This window comes from Galleria mellonella, unplaced genomic scaffold (assembly GCF_026898425.1).
Source record: "Galleria mellonella isolate WM207_F2 unplaced genomic scaffold, CSIRO_AGI_GalMel_v1 utg606, whole genome shotgun sequence".
NCBI classification, from domain to species: Eukaryota; Metazoa; Arthropoda; class Insecta; order Lepidoptera; family Pyralidae; genus Galleria; species Galleria mellonella.
The window spans coordinates 671,160-691,410 of NW_026442126.1; the positions used below are offsets into that span (position 1 = coordinate 671,160).

Here is a 20,251-nt window from a genome sequence, read left to right on the forward strand (position 1 = left end):
TTTTCTCAAACATGCTTGGAAATGTGAGCATTATTTTGACAATCTTCTTCGAGAAAAATCAACATTGCCGTACTGGCCAGAAACATATGGACAGCAGCCGGCAAAAGTTGTATGAAAATCCATATCTGTCGTGTTTTGCGGCCAGATAAATTACTATGTAAACTCATATCTGTCCTGTAATTTAAAAATGGAATGACCTTTTACTTCGAAACATGGCTACCAAGGAGGTAATTAATACAAGGTTTTATTTAAATTTCGAACACGCTTGCAAATAGAAACCTGTTTATTGAAAAAAAAACAAGGGAACATTATGGCGCATGAAAAATTATTATTGTTCGTTATTCCTCATTGAATTTAAAAAGTAAAATTGTGTTTTTAATTTTCGCGCATTGTTTGAGAAAAGTACTATACAAGCCTTGGCCACAACTAGGCATTGATGGACTCACATATGTGTGCCTCGGCTACGCCTCGGCCCACATTTGAACGTTCGTCCATCAATGCCTCAGTTGCTGGCCGCTGCAGTAATGTACTATAAAACAACTTATAGATATAGATTTTCAATTGTTTTTTTTATTAATATACACGATTACGTCGTAAATTCTGAATATATTTTGAAAATTGTTTTTCTTATTAATAGGGTTTATTTGCATGCTGATCCTGTATTAATTATAGTCAACATGCAAGTAATCCCTGTAAATTGCAAAAAAACATTATAAAAATCGGTTCAGAATACGCTATCATAATCGCGTTATATATTTAAATAAAAAAAAATACATACATACATACATATCTGTCACGCCTGTCTCCCATTAGGGTAGGCAGAAACAATGGAACGCCAAATGCTTCGATTCAAACAAACCTCTTTCGCTTCTTCCACATTCATCAATCTTTTCGTACACGCTCGCCGGTTACGGGTACTTTAAAAAAAATATATATTTAAAATAATTCAAAATATAATATAAATAAATTAAAAATGTAAAATGTTTTAAAATACGCAACCCTGTATTCGGAACGCCTTAATAACAAGTAGATTAAAATCTTTCCTTCGAAAGGTAAAATTCTTCAGCGTTGTAAGTAAACCATCTTATAAAGAGGAGAGATTTGATCTTTCGTTCATAATGTATAAATTCAAAAAATACTAAATCAACTTCAGAAATCCCTTCATCTATAGAAAGCCACATTATCAGTGATGGTTGTAGTTTATTTTCAAAAAGCCCGTACGAAGCCGAGGCGGATTGCTAGTTTAGTTATAAACGATACTGCTGTGCACCATTCTTTCTCATGAATTCACCTGAGTCCTCAGGAATGCCAACGCATGGGGGTTATCATGGGCGAAACAGTATACTCTATTATGTTCATGGTACTGCTCATGTCTATAGGCGACGGTTACCACTTTCCATCAGGTGGGCCGTCAGCTTGTTTGCCATTCTAAGTTGTATAAAAAAAAAGTCGAGGGAGGCGACTAAGGGAACTTAATGATCGAGGGATGATAAGCAGCGTCTTTCTTAAAACATCACCAAAACCTAAATGCGGTTGTCAATCTGCATAGAATGGGGGAGGTCTACGTCCAACAGTGGACAGTTTACGGATGATATAATAAGATGTAATAAATATAAATAAATAAATTGTTTAATAAAAGTAACTAGCACCCATACAATTTTGGTACAATATATGTATTAAATTTAAACTATTAAATTATTATCTATACTTATAAATAAAAAATCGTTTTTTACTACATGTATATGAATATATATACGATATATATACCAAAATAAGACTTTTTTACAATTTTTGTTTGTCTGTCTCTTTGTTCCAGCTAATCTCTGAAATGTCTGGACCGATTTTGACGGAACCTTTATTGCCAGGTAGCTGATGTAATAAGGAGTAACTTAGGCTACGTTTATTTTAGAAAACTCTTTTATTTTAGAAAAAATAAAGTAATATTGCAAATCTCCAAGTACCGTCCAGTACCGCGCGCAGCTCACGCGCATCCTACAGCTATTGTCAATAAAAATATAACTTAATTTGGAATAAGTAAAAATAAAATAAAATTAAGTAAGGATCATAATAAAAAAAAAAAACTAAAAAATTAATGAATCGACTGTTAGGCGGAACGAAGTTCGCCGGGTCAGCTCAGCTAGTTAAAAATAACAACGGCCTAAACTTTTTTGTATATTATATGTGAATCAGACAATGGTTCAAATATTTGCAGTCTGGACCCTTAGGATATAGCTAGAGCAAGCCCCTACCCATGGCTGGATGTAGTAGATCGATTGCGTGGAATCGCTATGCCTAATACACATACTACATGCCAATACACCAAGCCTATTTTAATAGGCCACTGAAGTACCAGAGGGAGACTTTGTACAAAAGTCGATTGTTTGAGTACCTCTATCCCATTCGTGTTTCTACCGTGAAGCAGTTGTGTTTGCATGGCTGTGTTTCGGTTTGAAGGGTGGGATATGGCGTGAATTTACAAGGTACAGAGGAATAACACTTGAGTTCTTAAGAATGGCAACGCATGGGGGAAACTGTATACTCTGTTATGTCCATGGTACTGCTCATGTCTATAGGCGACGGTTACCACTTTCCATCAGGTGGGCCGTCAGCTTGTTTGCCATTCTCAATTGTATAAAAAAAATTGGAGAGATGGATCGGTATATAAATTATTAAGACCTACAGATATTCGGATATGTCGTTTGCATATCTGCATTCGAAGCAAATGGCATCTGAAAGCATTATTCGACCAAATAGCATCAGTTCGGTAGTGGATCTAAATTGTTTAGAGGTCAAGTCTGTCTTGGTAAAAGGATTCTTTGCATATAGATGAAGTTCTGATGCAATCACAAGTGTCATATATACACACACAATGCATTTTATTCATATTTCTTTTTATTATTATTTTTAATAAGGAATTTCGCGACTGACTCTTGGCCACAACAGAATATCAGTATTTTGCTCTTTTGAGGGCAAAGCAATAAACTGAGTTGTGACCATTTTGTGTTACTATGGCACACGCATGAAATAAGAAAAAGGATATTGTTGTTTTATATATTTTGCTTTTTGTTTTTTTTTTGTTGTTGTTTTTTTTTTGTTTTTCATTCTTTTATCTCTTTTACTGTGTATTATGTGTATGTTTGTATTGTAATTTGTGTGCTGTAAGTAATGTAAATAAATTATCTATCTATCTATCTACATAATATATAAAAAGCTTTTGAAATGGAAGCAAAATAATAGATTTAAACAACTCTATACATATGACAAAAACTGCACCGCAAAAGGTATGTACTTCACATACGTTGCAATTTTATTATCGCTTAAAACGTGTCACGTCGATTTTTTTTATTGTTTTACAAAAAGCTATTGGAGGCAAGGGAGAACTATCAAATACAAAAATGAAACGAAAACAGTTATTTTAATTTAAAAACTAAAATACTCAATGGATTTTGATAAAATTTCTATGGGTCGAATAAGTTTTTTTTTTTAAATTTATTTAAACTTTAGTACATAGTGGAACTATGTACTTATGATGGATATAACATCGGATGGTGTTCTCCACCACTCAATCATTGGGCAAACCGAGAAATAAGTGGGCGGTGCATTATTGAATAGAGGTAAAATAAAAAGTATTACTTATTGAATTCATATATTATAAACACATAATTAGACTAATATAAACGTACATATAATATATTAAATAAATAAATATATACATGCATAAATAAGTACATCACTACATAGTATAAAACAAAGTCGCTGTCGCTTTCTATCCGTCCTTATGTATGCTTAAATATTTAAAACTATGCAATGGATTTTGAAGCGGTTTTTTTTTAATAGAGAGAGAGAGTGATTCAAGAGGAAGGTTTATATGTATATAATACATACATAATATAGTAGAGAAACACTGATAATTTTAGAGGTTTCTAATGTGATATGATATAATGTGTACCCGTGCGAAGCCGGGGCGGGTCGCTAGTACTTAAATAAATACATAAATATTACTAAAACAATTGACTGTATTAGCTGTACTAAGTGTAACAGCAAATGAAATAATTTATGAATCAAACAGAGTAACCAGCAAGATTCATTTTAAAGGGAACGTGAGATAAATTAAATAATTAAAAGAAAATGAAGTTTTCAAATCTGAATTATATAAATATATATAATATTAGATAAAAAAATAATTTTCCAAATCTGTTTAGAACTGACTTTTTTTTTATACAACTTACAATGGCAAACAAGCTGACGGCCCACCTGATGGAAAGTGGTAACCGTTCATTTATTTAGAAAAAAAAAAAAGAATCCATTCCGCCTACATTTATTGCTTTCTAAGCGACAAAGGCGTAATCAGTTGGAAACCTTTCCACTCTATCTATCAGTTTTTACGAGAAAGCATTCTCGTGTTCCCGCCACTGTATCAAGGATAGATCGCGGACTGACATACCATTCATCTTTGTCTCATGATCCTTATCTAATAGTTGTTTCCATTCGTGACATTTAAAGGCAGAAATAAAGGAATTAATTGAAACAAACGATTGGAACTTCACAGGAAAAAAAAGTAAACAATCTGTGATCGTGATAATATATTGTAACTTTTAAAAATAAAAATAGTATTTGGATTGTTATGATTTTAAAGCTACTTCAAAAAGAAGAAGGTTTCAATTCGATTGTACAAAAGTTATAAGTGTAAATTACTATCCCATTTTCATCCCTAAAGATTTTTTTTTATGCAACTTAGAATGGCAAACAAGCTGACGGCCCACCTGATGGAAAGTGGTAACCGTCGCCTATAGACATGAGCAGTATCATGAACATAACAGAGTATACTGAATTGCTTCACAGAAGACCCACGAGTAGTACGGAGTAGATGACTTACGTAAAAACTCTCACTTTGTTAAAGTTCCATGACGTTTCATGACAAATGAAATCAATAAAGTTAAAACCAAAACTGTTTCGTGTTCCGCCCGCTTTTCATGCGACCAATTGCGTAGTTAATTTTAAATTTTCACATTTGTACACACACGTTTGTTTACATTTATTTTCGGAAAGTAATATATTGTGGTTTCGGTTAAATAATAATCATTATTTCGGCGCGTGATTCTGGCATAGAATGGACCACTCCTTTCTTTTCCGTAGGTGTTGTAAAAGGCGACTAAGGGAAAAGGGGAGAAAGGGATTGTTAGCAATGGAGTTTGACAGCCCCATTGCTAGTAATATGCCCTATTAAGTGGACCTCCACGTGGTTCCGCCTGGAAACCATCGTGAACAATTCTTGTTGAATTCGTCACGATGGGCTAACTGACCTGCTTCATCCTCACTATCCACCTGCATCATCCTTCACTGGTGCCCCGCCGGTGTGTACCGGTAGCGCGGGTGGGGGTTACCATTCCATTTTCATCCATTAAAAAGGTGACTAAGGGAGGGCGAGGAATGAACAGCAGTGTCCTCCTTAAAACATCTTCAAAGCCTAACGGCCGCCAATCCGCCTGCCAAGCGTGGCTACTACTGGTAAACTACTGGCAAAACCCCCCAAGGGGGAGGTTTATGTCCAGCAGTGGACAGTTAAAGGCTAATATGACAATGATCCTCTATTTATTTATTTATTATTACATTCCATAAGATGGGGGTAGATTTTTTCTTTTTTTTTTTTTACAACTTAGAATATTAAACTAGCTGACGGCCCACCTGATGGAAAGTGGTAACCGTAGCCTATACACACGAGCAGTACCATGGACATAACAGAGTATACTGTTTCGCCCATGATACCCCGCATGCGTTGCCATTCCTGAGGACTCAGGTGTTATTTCTCTGTACCCTGTAAATTCACGCCATACGAGTATCCCACCCTTTAAACCGAAACACAGCCATGTAAACACAGCTGCTTCACGGTAGAAACACGAATGGGACAGAGGTATCCAAGCAAACGACTTTTGTACAAAGTCTCCCTCTGGTATCAAAAGAACTCCAATTAAGGATCCCGTTGTATACAGCAAGTAGTGGAGAGGAGGCCTTTACATTTTTGTAATAGTAAGTATAGAATTATAAACATAACCGTATTAATATACGCGTATTGTGAAAAGGATGCTCGTCTAGAAGTTTCGACGTATTATATTTTTCTTTTCTATTGATCTCTTTCAGCCGTCATCGCCAGATGCACTCCTTTTAAAAGGCATTATTCGTTATTTACCTTTCATATTGTCCCAACTCATCTTTCCTTTGATAGTAATCTTAACGTCCATCCATTACATACGTATCTATCTACGATATACTTAACATTATATGTGTTTACATACATATATTTATTTATCTTCAAAAAATCAACAGCTACATTACTTCTTTGTAAAAAAACAATTGCTAAAAAAATAAAGATAAAGAATAGCCAAAAAAATAAAGAATAATAGATTATTACTAGAAGTTCTACAACTTTCCATGTTAGCCATCAATCCTCGACTGCCATTTCGTCCATGCAAGGCGACGGCTAAACTTGTTTATTTTAGTTATTTTCACAGCATAATGTCTTACGGCATTTTGCTGTGGGGTAAAGCAGCCGATATAAATACTATATTTGTTTTACAAAAGAGAGCCATACGTTCTATTTATGGTATGGGTTCAAGAGAGTCATTACGTCAGTGCTTTAAAGACTCAAATATCCTCACAGTTACTTCACAATACATTTATGAAAATATTATGTATACACGGAAGAACTTAGAGAGTTTTAAAAACTCAAAGACTGTACAAGTAGAAACTTACGCAATATAAATAAGCTTATTTTACCTAAATGCCGTCTGCACAAAATAAGTAATTCATTCTATGGTAATTGCATAAGATTTTATAATAAACTGCCGGAATCTGCATTAAATCTGACAGAGAGGCAATTCAAATCTTATATTAAACAATTTTTATGTAAGAAAGCCTATTACAGGATAGACGAATTCATAGATGACAACATATCAAGTAAATAATTAGTTTATTAGCATTAGTTATAATTTTATTTTCTCATTGCTTTCTTGATTTAATTGATTAATTTTAGAAATATGAAAGCGTAGCGGTTTTTTGTATTAATTGCCGCATGCATTCTTATGTAAAATGTGAATACTATAACTATCAGATGGCAATTGTGAGTAGCTTTGACGTGGTCTAGTGTTTTGAGTAGTCATGCTCACTAAAATGTCCAGACTTGTGGCGGCGTGGTGGGCCGGGTCATTGGGCTCCCTAAAATATGGTCGAGCGCAGTGATGGCTGGCTCATCCGTCATACTCGTGAACGGGTGCTGCTTGTAGGGACTGGTCTGCTCTAATCACTATGACTGATTTCCTCTTATTAATTGTTTAACCAGTTGGTTATGTATTCAATATTTTTTCTTTTTGAGTATTTAATTGAATTAGTGCTAATTGGTGGTTTGTATTCACACAATTAAACTTAAAAATGTAAAGTAATAATAAAATTATTTAAAAGAGCAACACGCAAGTTTCTTGCTCGTTCTTCTTGTGATGAGACAGCTTTCCGAACGAGCGGTAGATTAAAAAAAATGTAATGACTTTTCAAAAGTGCTTCAATGTAAGTTTATTTGAATAAATGATTTCTATTCTATTCTATTCTATTCTAGTTTTAACCGTTTCACGTCTACATTGTACAAACTTTTTGCAACGTTTGCATGCAGGAGATTTAAAGCCAATATGGAAGGTCTTAAAACTTTTAGTAACTAACTTTTATAATAGTAGTCAGTCTTCGAGTGTTGGCAGTTGCACACATACTAATAGTAGCGGAATTAAACAAAATAATTCTAATCAAATAACCAGTGATGTAGAATTCTCCAAGATAACAGTTTAGTAAAATGAATCTTAGTTTTTTTTTTTTTCTTTAGAAACAGTACAATTTTCATACGTAATATAAAATCGTAATTTATTAGTTACTGTAGGCGACGCACTACGATTTAGTTTATTTTATTATTATTTGTACTTTTTTACTTGTATACCTATATAAATGTACCCACTTATATTTTTATTATTAATACAGTCCATTATAAATAAAAATTAAAAATACTGAGGGTACGCACTATACTTATAAATATAGAATTACCTTTTTCCTTGATTTAGTGTGTGCTCTGACAGTGCTTAGGCAACATCTAAAAATCAGTTTTTTTTATTTCGCATCCTTTATAAGTCACAATAAATAATGAATTCAAAATAGTAGGTATGTACATTATAGGTAAGTATTTAATGTAATATACTCGTAAGTGACAATTTACACGTGTAAAAATGAATGATCAAAGAACCACTGAATTAACATAATCTGACGGACTCAAGCTTCGAATTAAATAAGTTTTAAAAAGAATTAATAAGTCAGTCGAAAGGAAAAAAAATGGTCTGACTTTATTTAATTAGTCATCGGAAAATTCTAAAATCTAAAGGGAGCGAAATGTTTTACTTATTTAAATCTAAACGTAATTTTGCTGAATATTCCTTAATATCTATTTCATAATTTGAAGGGTCGACGGCGAAGGGAAACATCGAAAAATATGCTACGTTATAAACGCTTAAAATTAATTTCTCGCTGTTATTTATCGCTCCACGGAATATCTGGACGTAAATGTCCAAGATAGAAGAGTCATAAATTAGGTATGACTATTCTAAGACAGGCATATTATAATTCACAATGACATATAGATACTATCTACTTGCTTACTATATAAGATAGTAAGCGTGTTGATCCAGATTCTAGATCTATCTATTTTATACACACCTTACGTCTACGTGCTACAAATATCATATGCGACGTTTGGAGTTAAAACTCTGGGTCCGGATGGCCCCCAAGGCCATGAATCTTTTTAAACAGATTTTACGCCAGCTGGTGGAAAGCTCTGGTCATCGGAAGGCTGGCCTATACTTTGGTCAATGCATTTCCATTGCTATTCAGCGTGGAAATGCAGCAAGTATCCTAGGTACCCTACCAGTAGGCAGTGATCTCAAAGAAATTTTTTATCTTTAAATATTTTTTTAAGGACTTAATTCTAGATAGAGTGTTTAAATTGTAAATTTTCGTGTCGTTTACATATATTTCTTCACAATCGGGATTTAAAGCGACGCGATTACAGTTAAATAGTACTCATACACTTGACTTTACGACTTTACGTGACCACGACGTGTTGCAATCCACGTCGAAACGTCGTGCAATAAAAATCAGATATGTATGTACTATTTACCTGCAATACCGTCGCGTTAAGTTCCGATAGTCCGTTTAAATATACTGTTTTAATACAAATTATTTGCTAAAACCTGCTATATTAGAATATCTAGTTATTTCTCAGTAAAAGGAATTAATTCGCCGTGTGGTCTTGGCATAGAATGAGCTTTCTTTTCCCGTGGGTGACGTAAGAGGCGACTAAGGGAGACCGAGGGATGGGCAGCGGCATCCCTCTTAAAAGATCTTTAAAAGCATCACTGCGGTTACCAACCCGCTTGCCAAGTGGCAACTAATGACAAAACTCTTGCGGGAAAGGCTTATGTCCAGCAGTGGACAGTTAACGGATGAAATAATAATAATAAAAAGAGAAAATAATGTGTATCGTAAGGTTTAGTATAAAATAATATACATATACAGAAACTAATGCTATTTGAAGAAATGGATTAAAAAAAGTGATGCTTTTTTTAATTAATTTATTATATAATGATGCTTGTCTGTATTGACTACTTTGTTTGATTATATTTTACTATAGTTAATAAAATTGGTTGTCATTTTGATTAATATACATTGTACACCAGAGGGAGACTTTGTACAAAAGTCGATTGCTGGGGTACCTCTGTCCCATTCGTGTTTCAACCGTGAAGCAGTTGTGTTTGCATGGCTGTGTTTCGGTTTAAAGGGTGGGATATGGCGTGAATTTACTGGGTACAGAGGAATAATACCTGAGTCCTCAGGAATAGCAACGCATAGGGGGTATCATGGGCGAAACAGTATAGTCTGTTATGTCCATGGTACTGTTCATGTTTATAGGCAACGGTTACCACTTTCCATCAGGTAGGCCGTCAGGTTGTTTGACATTCTAAGTTGTATAAAAAAAAAAAAAAACTATTTGGTCTACAATATAATTAAGATTGTTTTCCACAAAAATATCGACTTCTATAGTGGTAAAACCAGCTATTTTCATTTAAAAACTAAACTATTGCCACTCTGTAAGTATACTATATTAATACTATACTTACAGATTGGCAATGGTTTACTTAGTTCAGACAAAAAAGAAAAATTCTGAATCGGTGTTCAATTAACGAAGTTATGAGGTAACAAACACAAAAGGATACAACCGAATTGAGAATCTACCTTTTTTTGAGTTCAGTTAAAATATAAACCTACATAATAATAATAAATACAATTAAATACATTGAAAAATCCATCTATTTTGTGGAATTTTTTATCGAATCACTTGAAACACTGAAAAATGGCACGCTTCGTTTTATTAAAAAGAAAATATGTCACCCAAATGTTATGGAGCAAAAAACTAAGCTCATTACGAGCCAAAATCTATTTGTACACATTTTCACGTTTTAAATTCAATTTATTAATTTATCGGTATATTTTATTTAATTTAAAATAAAGTAAATAAAAGTCGAGTAATAGACAGCAGGCGTTCCTCTTAAAACATGACCAAAAGCTTAACTGTGGTTGCCAACCTACCTACCAAGTAGCGACTACTGACAAGACCCCCCCCCCCCTATAAAGAAGTCAATATGGCCGTTAATATGCTGAACTATGTTCATTAACGGTCCATATAATGATCATGAAAATAAAAATAGTGTAAAGGTTGTCGTAGCGACCTCTTGTATCTTTATATATTTATATATATATATATATATATATAAAGATACAAGAGGTCGCTACTACAACCTATATATATATATACATATATATTTTTTAATTTATTTTAATTTAATTTATTTATATATATATATATATATATATATACGAGAGTATATATATATATATATATATATAAATAAATTAAATAAATAATGACTACACCGTTCAGTATTAATTTTCTCAAGATTCAAGTTGCTGTTTTCTTTCATTTCAGACAGAATTTATAATAAAAGTAATTGAGTTTTGAGTACAATATCTGTTATAAATAGAACTCAGATATTGTTTTTCCTTTTGAGTTTATATTAAAATTCTATTTCAGTAAAATGTTTTGAATAGCAACAATGAATTAATGTTGTAATTATTTTATCTATATTTGGATGCCCCTGCTTTTAAAAAGGATTGAAATATTATTCAGGGAAATATAGCAGTTAAGATCCAATGGGGAGTGTTTTAAATACATTGACAAATGTCCTCTCTCGATGAATCAACGAATTCACAATTTTGTTTTAAATGTTTTTTTTTTTTTTCAAATAACGTTAAGAGATCGTTAACAAGAAAATCGGGAGGTCTTGATAGACATAACATTTTTTATTTACAGTCCTAAACGCCAATTTTGAAAATTATAAAAGTCCAATTATTTTTAAATTATTTATTAGAGAGAATTTGTAAATCTGTAAAAGGCTTATTAGAACAAAAAGAAGTATCGAAAGAGGGAGACTTTGTACAAAAGTCGTTTCCTTGGGTACCTCCGTTCGTGTTCGTGTTTCAACCGTAAAGCAGTTGTGCTTGCATAGCTGTGTTTTGAAGGTTTTGCTTTTGGTTTGTAGGGTGCGATATGGCGTGAATTTACAGGGAATTCACAGGAATAACACCTGAGTCCTCAGGAATGGCAACGCATGGGGGGTATCATGGGCGAAACAGTATACTCTGTTATATATGTTATAGGTACTGCTCATGTCTATAGGCGACGGTTACCATTTTCCATCAGGTGGGCGGTGAGCTTGTTTGCCATTCTAAGTTGTATAAAAAAATCTTTAAGGATGAAAATGGGATAGTAATTGGGCAATCAGTATATATGGGTGGAGTATGAGGGTTTTTTATGCAATTTAAAATGGCAAACAAGCTCATGGTGGAAAGTGGTTATCATCGCCTATAAACATAAGCAGCCTCATGGACATAACAGAGTGTATCGTGTAACCTATGGTTATGTTCATGCGGTGTCATTCCTGAGGACACATTGCCATATTCCTTCTTTCCTTCCTTCCTAGCTAAATACGGAAATGGATTGCTTCAAGGCAGAAAGATGTATGGGATAAAAGCATCCAAGCAAACTACTTTTGTACAAAGTCTCCTTCTGGCGAAGTGGGTGATAATAGGTGGGGATGGAGAGTGATTGATGATAGGTCCTTATCATCACTCACTCTTCATCCTCCATGGAGTCAGGTCATAACCCACCTTGATGAGTTTACTGAGAATTAGCCACGATAGTCTCCAAAATAAATCGTGTGAAGGTCGACCAGAGAAGGAATTTTACTACCAATGAGTATCAGCTTCTCAATTACTAACGATCTTGTCTCCAAGTTGACAAATTGAATGCACAATAATGTTGGTGTCCGTGATATCCGAACTCTTGAGATTTGACGTCATTACGTTGGAGCTTGTAAAAAGGCCAAAAGGGTTTCCATAATTAATTTTCCTCGAATATTTCCCTTTAATACAATCCGAGATTATCTTTTGCCCTTGAAGTACATAACTGTGTTCAGGTAAAACCGATTGTGTTTTTGTTGGTAAGTACTTCTTTAACAGCGAAAACCTTGAAACGATAAAACCCAAATAGCTATTTTCGGAGCAGCCTGTACCAGTTATCTTATGTGAAGGATCTTTACCGAAATAATTAGAACTATAGGAGAGGATTTAAAATTAATATAATAAGATTAACTTCTGTCCACAAAGTCTCCTTTAAATTTTATTTTATTATTATAAATAGCTATATGGCCATGTGGTTCTGGCATAGAATAGGTCTTCCCGTCCATTCCTGCAGGCATCGTAAGAGGCGACTAAGAGAGAGCGAGATATAGACAGGGCGAGCATGGTCACAATTAAAATGTTTCTAAAGCCTAACTGTGGTCACTAATCCACCTGCCAAGCATGGCAACTACTGGGAAACCCCCCAAGGCTTATGTTCAGCAGTTATGGACTGTTAAGGGCTAATATGATGATGATGATGATTTTTTTTATGCAACTTAGAATGGTTAACAAGCTGACGGCCCACCTGACGGAAAGTAGTAACAGTCACCTATAAACATGAGCAGTACCATGGACATAACAGAGTATACTGTTTCGCCCATGATACCCCCCATGCGTTGCCATTCCTGAGGACTCAGATATTATTCCTCTGTACTCTGTAAATTCACGCCATATTCCACCCTTCAAACCGAAACACAGCTATGCAAACACAACTGCTTCACGGTTGAAACACGAATGGGACAGTGGTACCCATGCAATCGACTTTTGTACAAAGTCTCCCTCTGATGATGATGAAATAGTGTGATTCTATACCTGTGATTTCGAGTGCGTGGAATACATTTTAATGTAATTTGCGTATACAAGTAGTGCTTCTGCCCATTTAGTTGGAGAGTACTCCTAGTACTTTATCTTATAATACGTATGTCAAAATTGTGATATGGGGTTTTTTCTTATTAAACTACTTGCAACAAAGAGATTGTGCGCCATTTATTCTTTGTTGCAAGCTCCTTTGTTCAATAGTGCAAATAGTAAAATATGGATTGTAACAATTTTTGCTTCGCTTTTTTGTTCTTTATTATTTTTTCATTGATGATATTTTTGTATAAAATGGAGCGTACAAAAAAATTTGGTTAGAACTGTAAGATCTGAGTTAATTAATGGTTTTTCAAACTACATTTTATGCAAAGAAATGTAGGTCGACAGATAAAAACTCAGATATTGGAGATTCAAATTTTTTTGCAGTTTTTCAATCCATGTTTTCTTGGATAAGATATTGAGTTTTACTGGTAAAACAAATTCCTAAAAGTACTGTAATAATTTACATTTCTCTCAGACTTTTAGAAGTTATCTAATAAACTACCTATAGTTACATTATTACATTATTATCACAAATTAAGTAGAGTTGTATGTGTACTAGACAACTGCTAAACAGATTCAAATACTGGTTATTTGAATCTGTTTAGCATTACAATTATTTTGTTTAATTCTGCTACTATTAATATGTGTGTGTGTTTGCCAACATTCGAAGATCGACCATCACTATTACTACCAGAAGTTCCACAACTTTTCATACTAGATATCAATTTCCAACTGTCATTCCGTCCACGCATGTTCTGTGCCACGTGTTTCACCTCTAAACGAGGCACCTTCAGATAAATTATTATGTTACTGCTCGAAGCCTAGTGTTAACCGTTCGGCATCCATACTGTAAACGTTAACTTTAGTCAGTCAGAGATTGATAGCTAATATGGAATGTTGTGGAACTTCTGGTAGTAATAGTGGTAGTCAATCTTCGAGTGTTGGCAGTTGCACACATACTAATGGTAGCGGAATTAAACAAAATAATTCTAATCAAATAACCAGTGATGCGGACTTCCGCAAAATAATATTAAGTTCAGTAATATTAAAATAAAAAAAAAATGGTTTCAAATAAATTTATTTTTGTAACTATATTTGTATGTATCATCATAATGATATCATATATACTATATTGATGTCAATATTACAATATCTTATTACTCGTGGTAAACACCCATACTGATATAACAGAAAAAAACATACTCATAAATAATAATTTACATTGTACACGAATCTAGCCCGAGCCTATCAGAAGGTGAAGTAATATGTTAAACCACTGAATCACCCAGTGATTTCATTTGACCACCATTCGTTTCCATATTCCATAAATGTATTTACGACTCATTAGAATCCTATATATTTCGTAGTGTAATACGACTGTTAGGTAAGCTAGATACTTGTTTATTAATATTCTCTGAAATATATTTCAATACAGAGGCAGTGTAAAGTAATATTGTCGGAGACCTTCATAAATTAGAGAAGATTACTTGACAGTGTGCGCCTACTAAACAATATTTATATTTTGTCGTAAACAATCAGCTTAAATTGCGCGGTTTATGAAGTCTTATAATGAAAGATTTTTCAAAGCCCCGAGTATTATATTAAAATTGATAAATTGAGCCAACAAAATTATATTTATTACTTCACTACGATTAACTCGCGAATTTGTTCGCATGAGAAGTTCTTGCGAAGTAAGTTTAAAATTACAAATACACCATCTGTTAACTGGTAGAGTTGTCATTGTACCGCTATAATTAAATGACCGTGTACTATTATTAAATTAATATATAACAGAAAACATATATTCTGAAATATTATATCATAATGGCCGTACAGCCCCGGCACAGAATAGGCAAACATTTTCTTTTCCGTCCCGGCATAGAATAGGCAAACATTTTCTTTTCCGTGGGTGTTGTAAGAGGCGACATTGAGGGATGAACAGCAACGTCTCTCTTAAAACATCTCTAAAGCATAAATGCGGTTGCCAATCCGTCTGCCAAGTACTAGCCAAATCTCTCAAAACTAAAAGCCGATCAAACAATTTTTAATGACAATAAAATTTAATGGCGTTTTTTAAATATATTCCATACACAGACATCGACCTGATACAAATACATTATAGATAAATATTTTAATTAAATTAAAATCTACAAAGGTTTTGTTTCATTTCAGGTCCTGTGGGAACATTTCGAAGAAATCAGCAAGCTGCAAGGCTTCCATTAGCTCTAGTGATGTGAACATTGAACAAAATGTTGCATAGAACATCCTCTTCGAGGCGTCGTCGAGCTTCCAGAAGTGCAGCTACTTCACCTCAGGCTAGATCTCCGAGAGCTTCAGCACAGCCTTCAAGGAGAGCGTCATTAGCTACCACGGAAACTGATGAAGAAATGGATGCTCCACCACCACAAAGAAGTCCACGCGCCAGTCTTGCTCCTGACGCAGCCTTAGACTTGTATCACCGTAGCCCAAGGCATTCTCTAGTTCCTGAAGTAAGATCAGCTAGAAACTCCATTACTCCAGACACTGCTATGTCAACAAGGAATAATCTCGCGCCCAATAGAAATAATTTAGGCGTTGACTTGTCATATGGGTCACGGTTAAGTTTGAATCCCCAAGATTTTAACAGGAGTCCCAGGAACAGTATTACTCCAGATATAACAGCTAGAAGTCCCAGACGGAGTTTAGTACCAGAAGGCACATCTTGGAATCAGCCTAGAAATTCTCTTGTGCCAGATGTAGGCAGGAGTCCGAGGCATTCAGTAGCAAGTATACAAATTGATCCGGGAAGGAGTCAAAAAGATTTAGGGCCCAGTCCTAGGACTAGTCCTAGAGGGAGTATAGCAACCGATGTGCCATTCAAGACGAAAGAGCTGCCTGATATAAATAGAAGTCCAAGAGGTTCGTTAATACCTGATTCGCAAAGGAGCCCCAGAGGCAGTATTGCCCCATCAGAGAGAAGTGCAAGAGGTAGTCTGGTCACCGGTGAAGTTGATACTGCTAGGGTTAGTCCACGAGGGAGTTTGACGCTTACGTTCCAAGAGCCTTTAGTGTCTAAAGAGAGGCGGGCAAGTGAAGATAGTCAAGCTGCAGGTAATTTAAATTTCAATAACTTTTATTTGACCAAGACTCCACTACTAGATGTAGGTTCTCTTTTTTTTATAGGAGAAGACGATTTGGGTATTATTTCGAGTTGTCTTCCTCTTACACCATTGCATTGTACTTTAATACATCATTAATTAGTTTGAATTTATATAATAATATAACTAACTTTATATCTAGAATAAGGGTACTGTTGTAATCTTTTGGAGGAAACAATAAACAGTATCTATCTATCTATGATAATGAGTAAAATCCTTCTTTTATGGGATAAATTGGTGATTAATGATAAGATTATAATAGGTTATAATGATGATGATGTATTTATCTTTAATTTTTTTTTAAATTACATATCTCTAATTATATATCTAGGTTATTTATACATCAATGTAATTACCCACCGAAAATATTATTTTTATTATTAACACTTATAACTATTATGATTGGAAAATTATTAAACGAAAGAAAATCTAAGAAACTCTAAGAATCTAATCTAAGAACTATTTTAGGTGTTTTAAATGAGTTCATTACAGATGTCAAGCCTCAGCTTATCAGACCACCTGTATCAGTGACATTTCCTTTTCATTTTTAAACCTTTCATAAATTTTAACGTAGCATCAGGCTTATTTTTAGCTACCGCTATCTGGTTTATTTTTGGCTGGGTAGCTTTTTCCACTTTCTTTTTATCTTATAATCTTATATTTCACTAGTTTTTTTCTACAGTTTCGTATACGTGGATTTCGGATATTTCCAAAATCCTACTCGAAAACCATCGAAATGGGCATCTTCTTGATGGCCGTATTGACATAAAACATATATCAAATGGTTTAAACGACTGTGAATGCCGCAAATTTTAAGTTCAATTTTAAAAAAATTTCTACTGTGGAACCTCTTCTAATTTGGTGCAGTAATTTTTACTTATAGCTGAAACGAACATCCAGATAAACAGATAATAACTAAAAACAAAACCTTTATACTACTTTTTATTTGTATAATATATTTGTATGACTAACTTGTTGTTTTTTTGTTCGTATAGGGACAAAAGGTAGAAGTGTGTCTCCATACAGGGCGTCCGTGGGTGGGCGGCACAGTGCTACGGGAGCATTATCAGATACCGGATCCAGGCGAGCTTCCAGTTCAGTTAGTCAGGTTTGTATCGAATTTCTGGAGAAGTAGCAGTACAATAGAGAGAGATTTTGTACAAAAGTCATTTGCTTTGGCACCTTTGTCCCATTCGCATTTACATTTACAATTACAACTACAGCGTACAGAGGAATAAAACATGAGTCCTCAGAAATAGCAACGCATGGGGGGTATCATGGGCGAAATAGTATACTCTGTTATGTCCATTGTACTGCTTATGTCTATAGGTGATGGTTACCACTTTCTATCAAGTGAGCCGTCAGCTTGTTTGCCATTCTAAATTGTATAAAAAAGTAATTAAGCTATTTAAATAAATGGCAATTTATTTAAATAGCTTAATGACTTTTTTTAAACGGTCACTGTAGCTTATAGACGACTGTAACACCAGGGGTGTCACGTGTACATTGCCGATCCTGAAGAAACCTTAATATACCCTGTATAAAGAACTTCATACTGTAGTCTCTAAGAAAAATCTCAGCAATGAGTTCATTGCTGAGGTTTCACGGAAGCCTGAGCGTTCACGGAAGAAAATTTCTGTGAAACCGCACTGTACGTGACCATTTAGGCTCAAGCGAGTGAGGATGAATTCCCTGTGGATGGCGAGCGGTGCGATGGTAAAAAATGGTAAAAGATGGCCCATAAAAACAATATATATAAAAAAAATAAAGTATATATTCTTAAATGTCTAATACAATGATTATGGTTAAAAAAATAAATGCTTTCAGTCACAATTTTTTTCAGAATATAAATTAAGTGAGAATAACTTATCACTATGGCACGTCACTAATGAATTCGTTCCTTTTCTTATGAAATAAATGCTTGGAATCACGCTCTGTTATTTCACGAAATAGATCCAGTTACAGGAATAGGTCACGCAATAGTGAATGAAACAATTTATTCCTTTAATCTTTAACACGTAAACATTAAGGTATTTCACGAAACCTTTAATGGATATAAAATTACTATAGGGACCAATATGAGGTTTTTCCAAGAGGCTATAGCATGGGGTTCTTCAAAAAAGGGATAAAGAGGTTTCTGCAGGACCAGGTTTTTTTTTTGCTGGGTGAAAATAGTCTGATAGTCCCTGCGCTATCGGGATATGCTGGCGGAACACCAGTGAAGGGTGATAGATGAGAATGAAAACAGGCCAGTTAGCCCATCATGATAAATTCATAAGGAAACCATGATAGTTTCCAGGGAGAACCGCGAGGAGGTCGATCTGGTTGGGTATATTTCTAGCAATGGGATTCTCAGTCTCCATTACTAACAATCCCTTTCCCCCCTCAGGACCGGGTTGTATTCCACAAAAAAAAAAGATTTGTGGCAAAACTAAACCATTGAACCGATGTTGATAAAATTTCTTTGTTACCAATCTGTACTAAATAGAATAGATTGGTTATAAAAAGTATATACTTTCACATAAAAAATAATTTTCTAAAGCGATTTATAACTGATGGAGAAACAAATATAAAAAATACGACCGATATGAGTCCCCTTCTTTTTAAAGTCGGTTGAAAAGATTTCTTAATATAGAATATTGTTAATTTAGGTATCAGGTGATGAACAAAGAAGGTTATGCGGTGAACAGGCCAAGTATAACGACAGAACTGGCCTGGGCCTCGGGGTAGGGCTCACTACCTACGGCTCCGTGGCCTACCAACTGAAAGACGCCAATATGGAAGCATCAGGGACTGTCGACTTTGTCTGTCGAGCTGCTAAAATTATGAACAGAACTAGTAAGTATATTAAAATATTTAACACTTTCTATAATTAATAATATCATTGTTACTACTAAACGATACCAGAGGGAGACTTTGTACAAAAGTCGACTGCTTGGGTACCTCTGTCTCATTTGTGTTTCAACCGTGAAGCAGTTGTTTACATGGCTGTGTTTCAGTTTAAAGGGTGGGATATAGCGTGAATTTACTGGGTACAGAAGAATAACACCTGAGTCCTCAGGAATGGCAACGCATGGGGGGTAGCATGTGTGAAACAGTATACTCTGTTATGTACATAGTACTGCTCATGTCTATAGGCGACGGTTACCACTTTCTATCAGGTGGACCGTCAGCTTGTCTGCCATTCTAAGTTGTATAAAAAAAAAGATGATTTGAGCCGATATCTGCAATTAGATGTGTTTGCTCTCCAATAAATAAATAAATATATGAATAATTTAAAGCTTTGTGTTTTTTGGGAAAAATCATCATATTACTAGATAAATACATAATTTTAGATTGTATGAAAGAATGAAAACCGGTTAGTTGATTAGAATTATCTTTATCTTCAACCTTCGGAAGTTCGATCACATTTCTTTATATCGGTCTCAGCTCAAGTGGCTTTCCATTCGTCAACGCAGAAACGTTAGAACTCTTTGTACCCTTTACACTCTTCTTCGAAACCCCCAGTCTCCTAATTCCTTAAGTAGTAAATTCCAGTATCTTTTTGAACTCACGAGCGTAACCTTCGTTCCAATAATACTCTCCAACTATCTCTCCCCTCTCACCGTACTGGTTACGCTTCAAACTCTTTTCTCCTACATTCATCACGACTCTGG

At 34.5% G+C, this 20,251-nt stretch overlaps 1 protein-coding gene across 1 annotated transcript in view; it reads left to right on the forward strand.

Moving 5' to 3' along the window:
• Positions 1-20,251, forward strand: part of LOC113519309 (uncharacterized) — a 133,776-nt gene that overhangs the window by 94,347 nt on the left and 19,178 nt on the right. The window contains exons 3-5 of the mRNA XM_052899632.1: positions 15,631-16,548; positions 17,591-17,703; positions 19,247-19,433. Of these exons, the coding sequence (XP_052755592.1) occupies positions 15,708-16,548; positions 17,591-17,703; positions 19,247-19,433 (1,141 nt within the window). The 5' untranslated portion in view covers positions 15,631-15,707. The remainder of the gene's footprint in view (positions 1-15,630; positions 16,549-17,590; positions 17,704-19,246; positions 19,434-20,251) is intronic.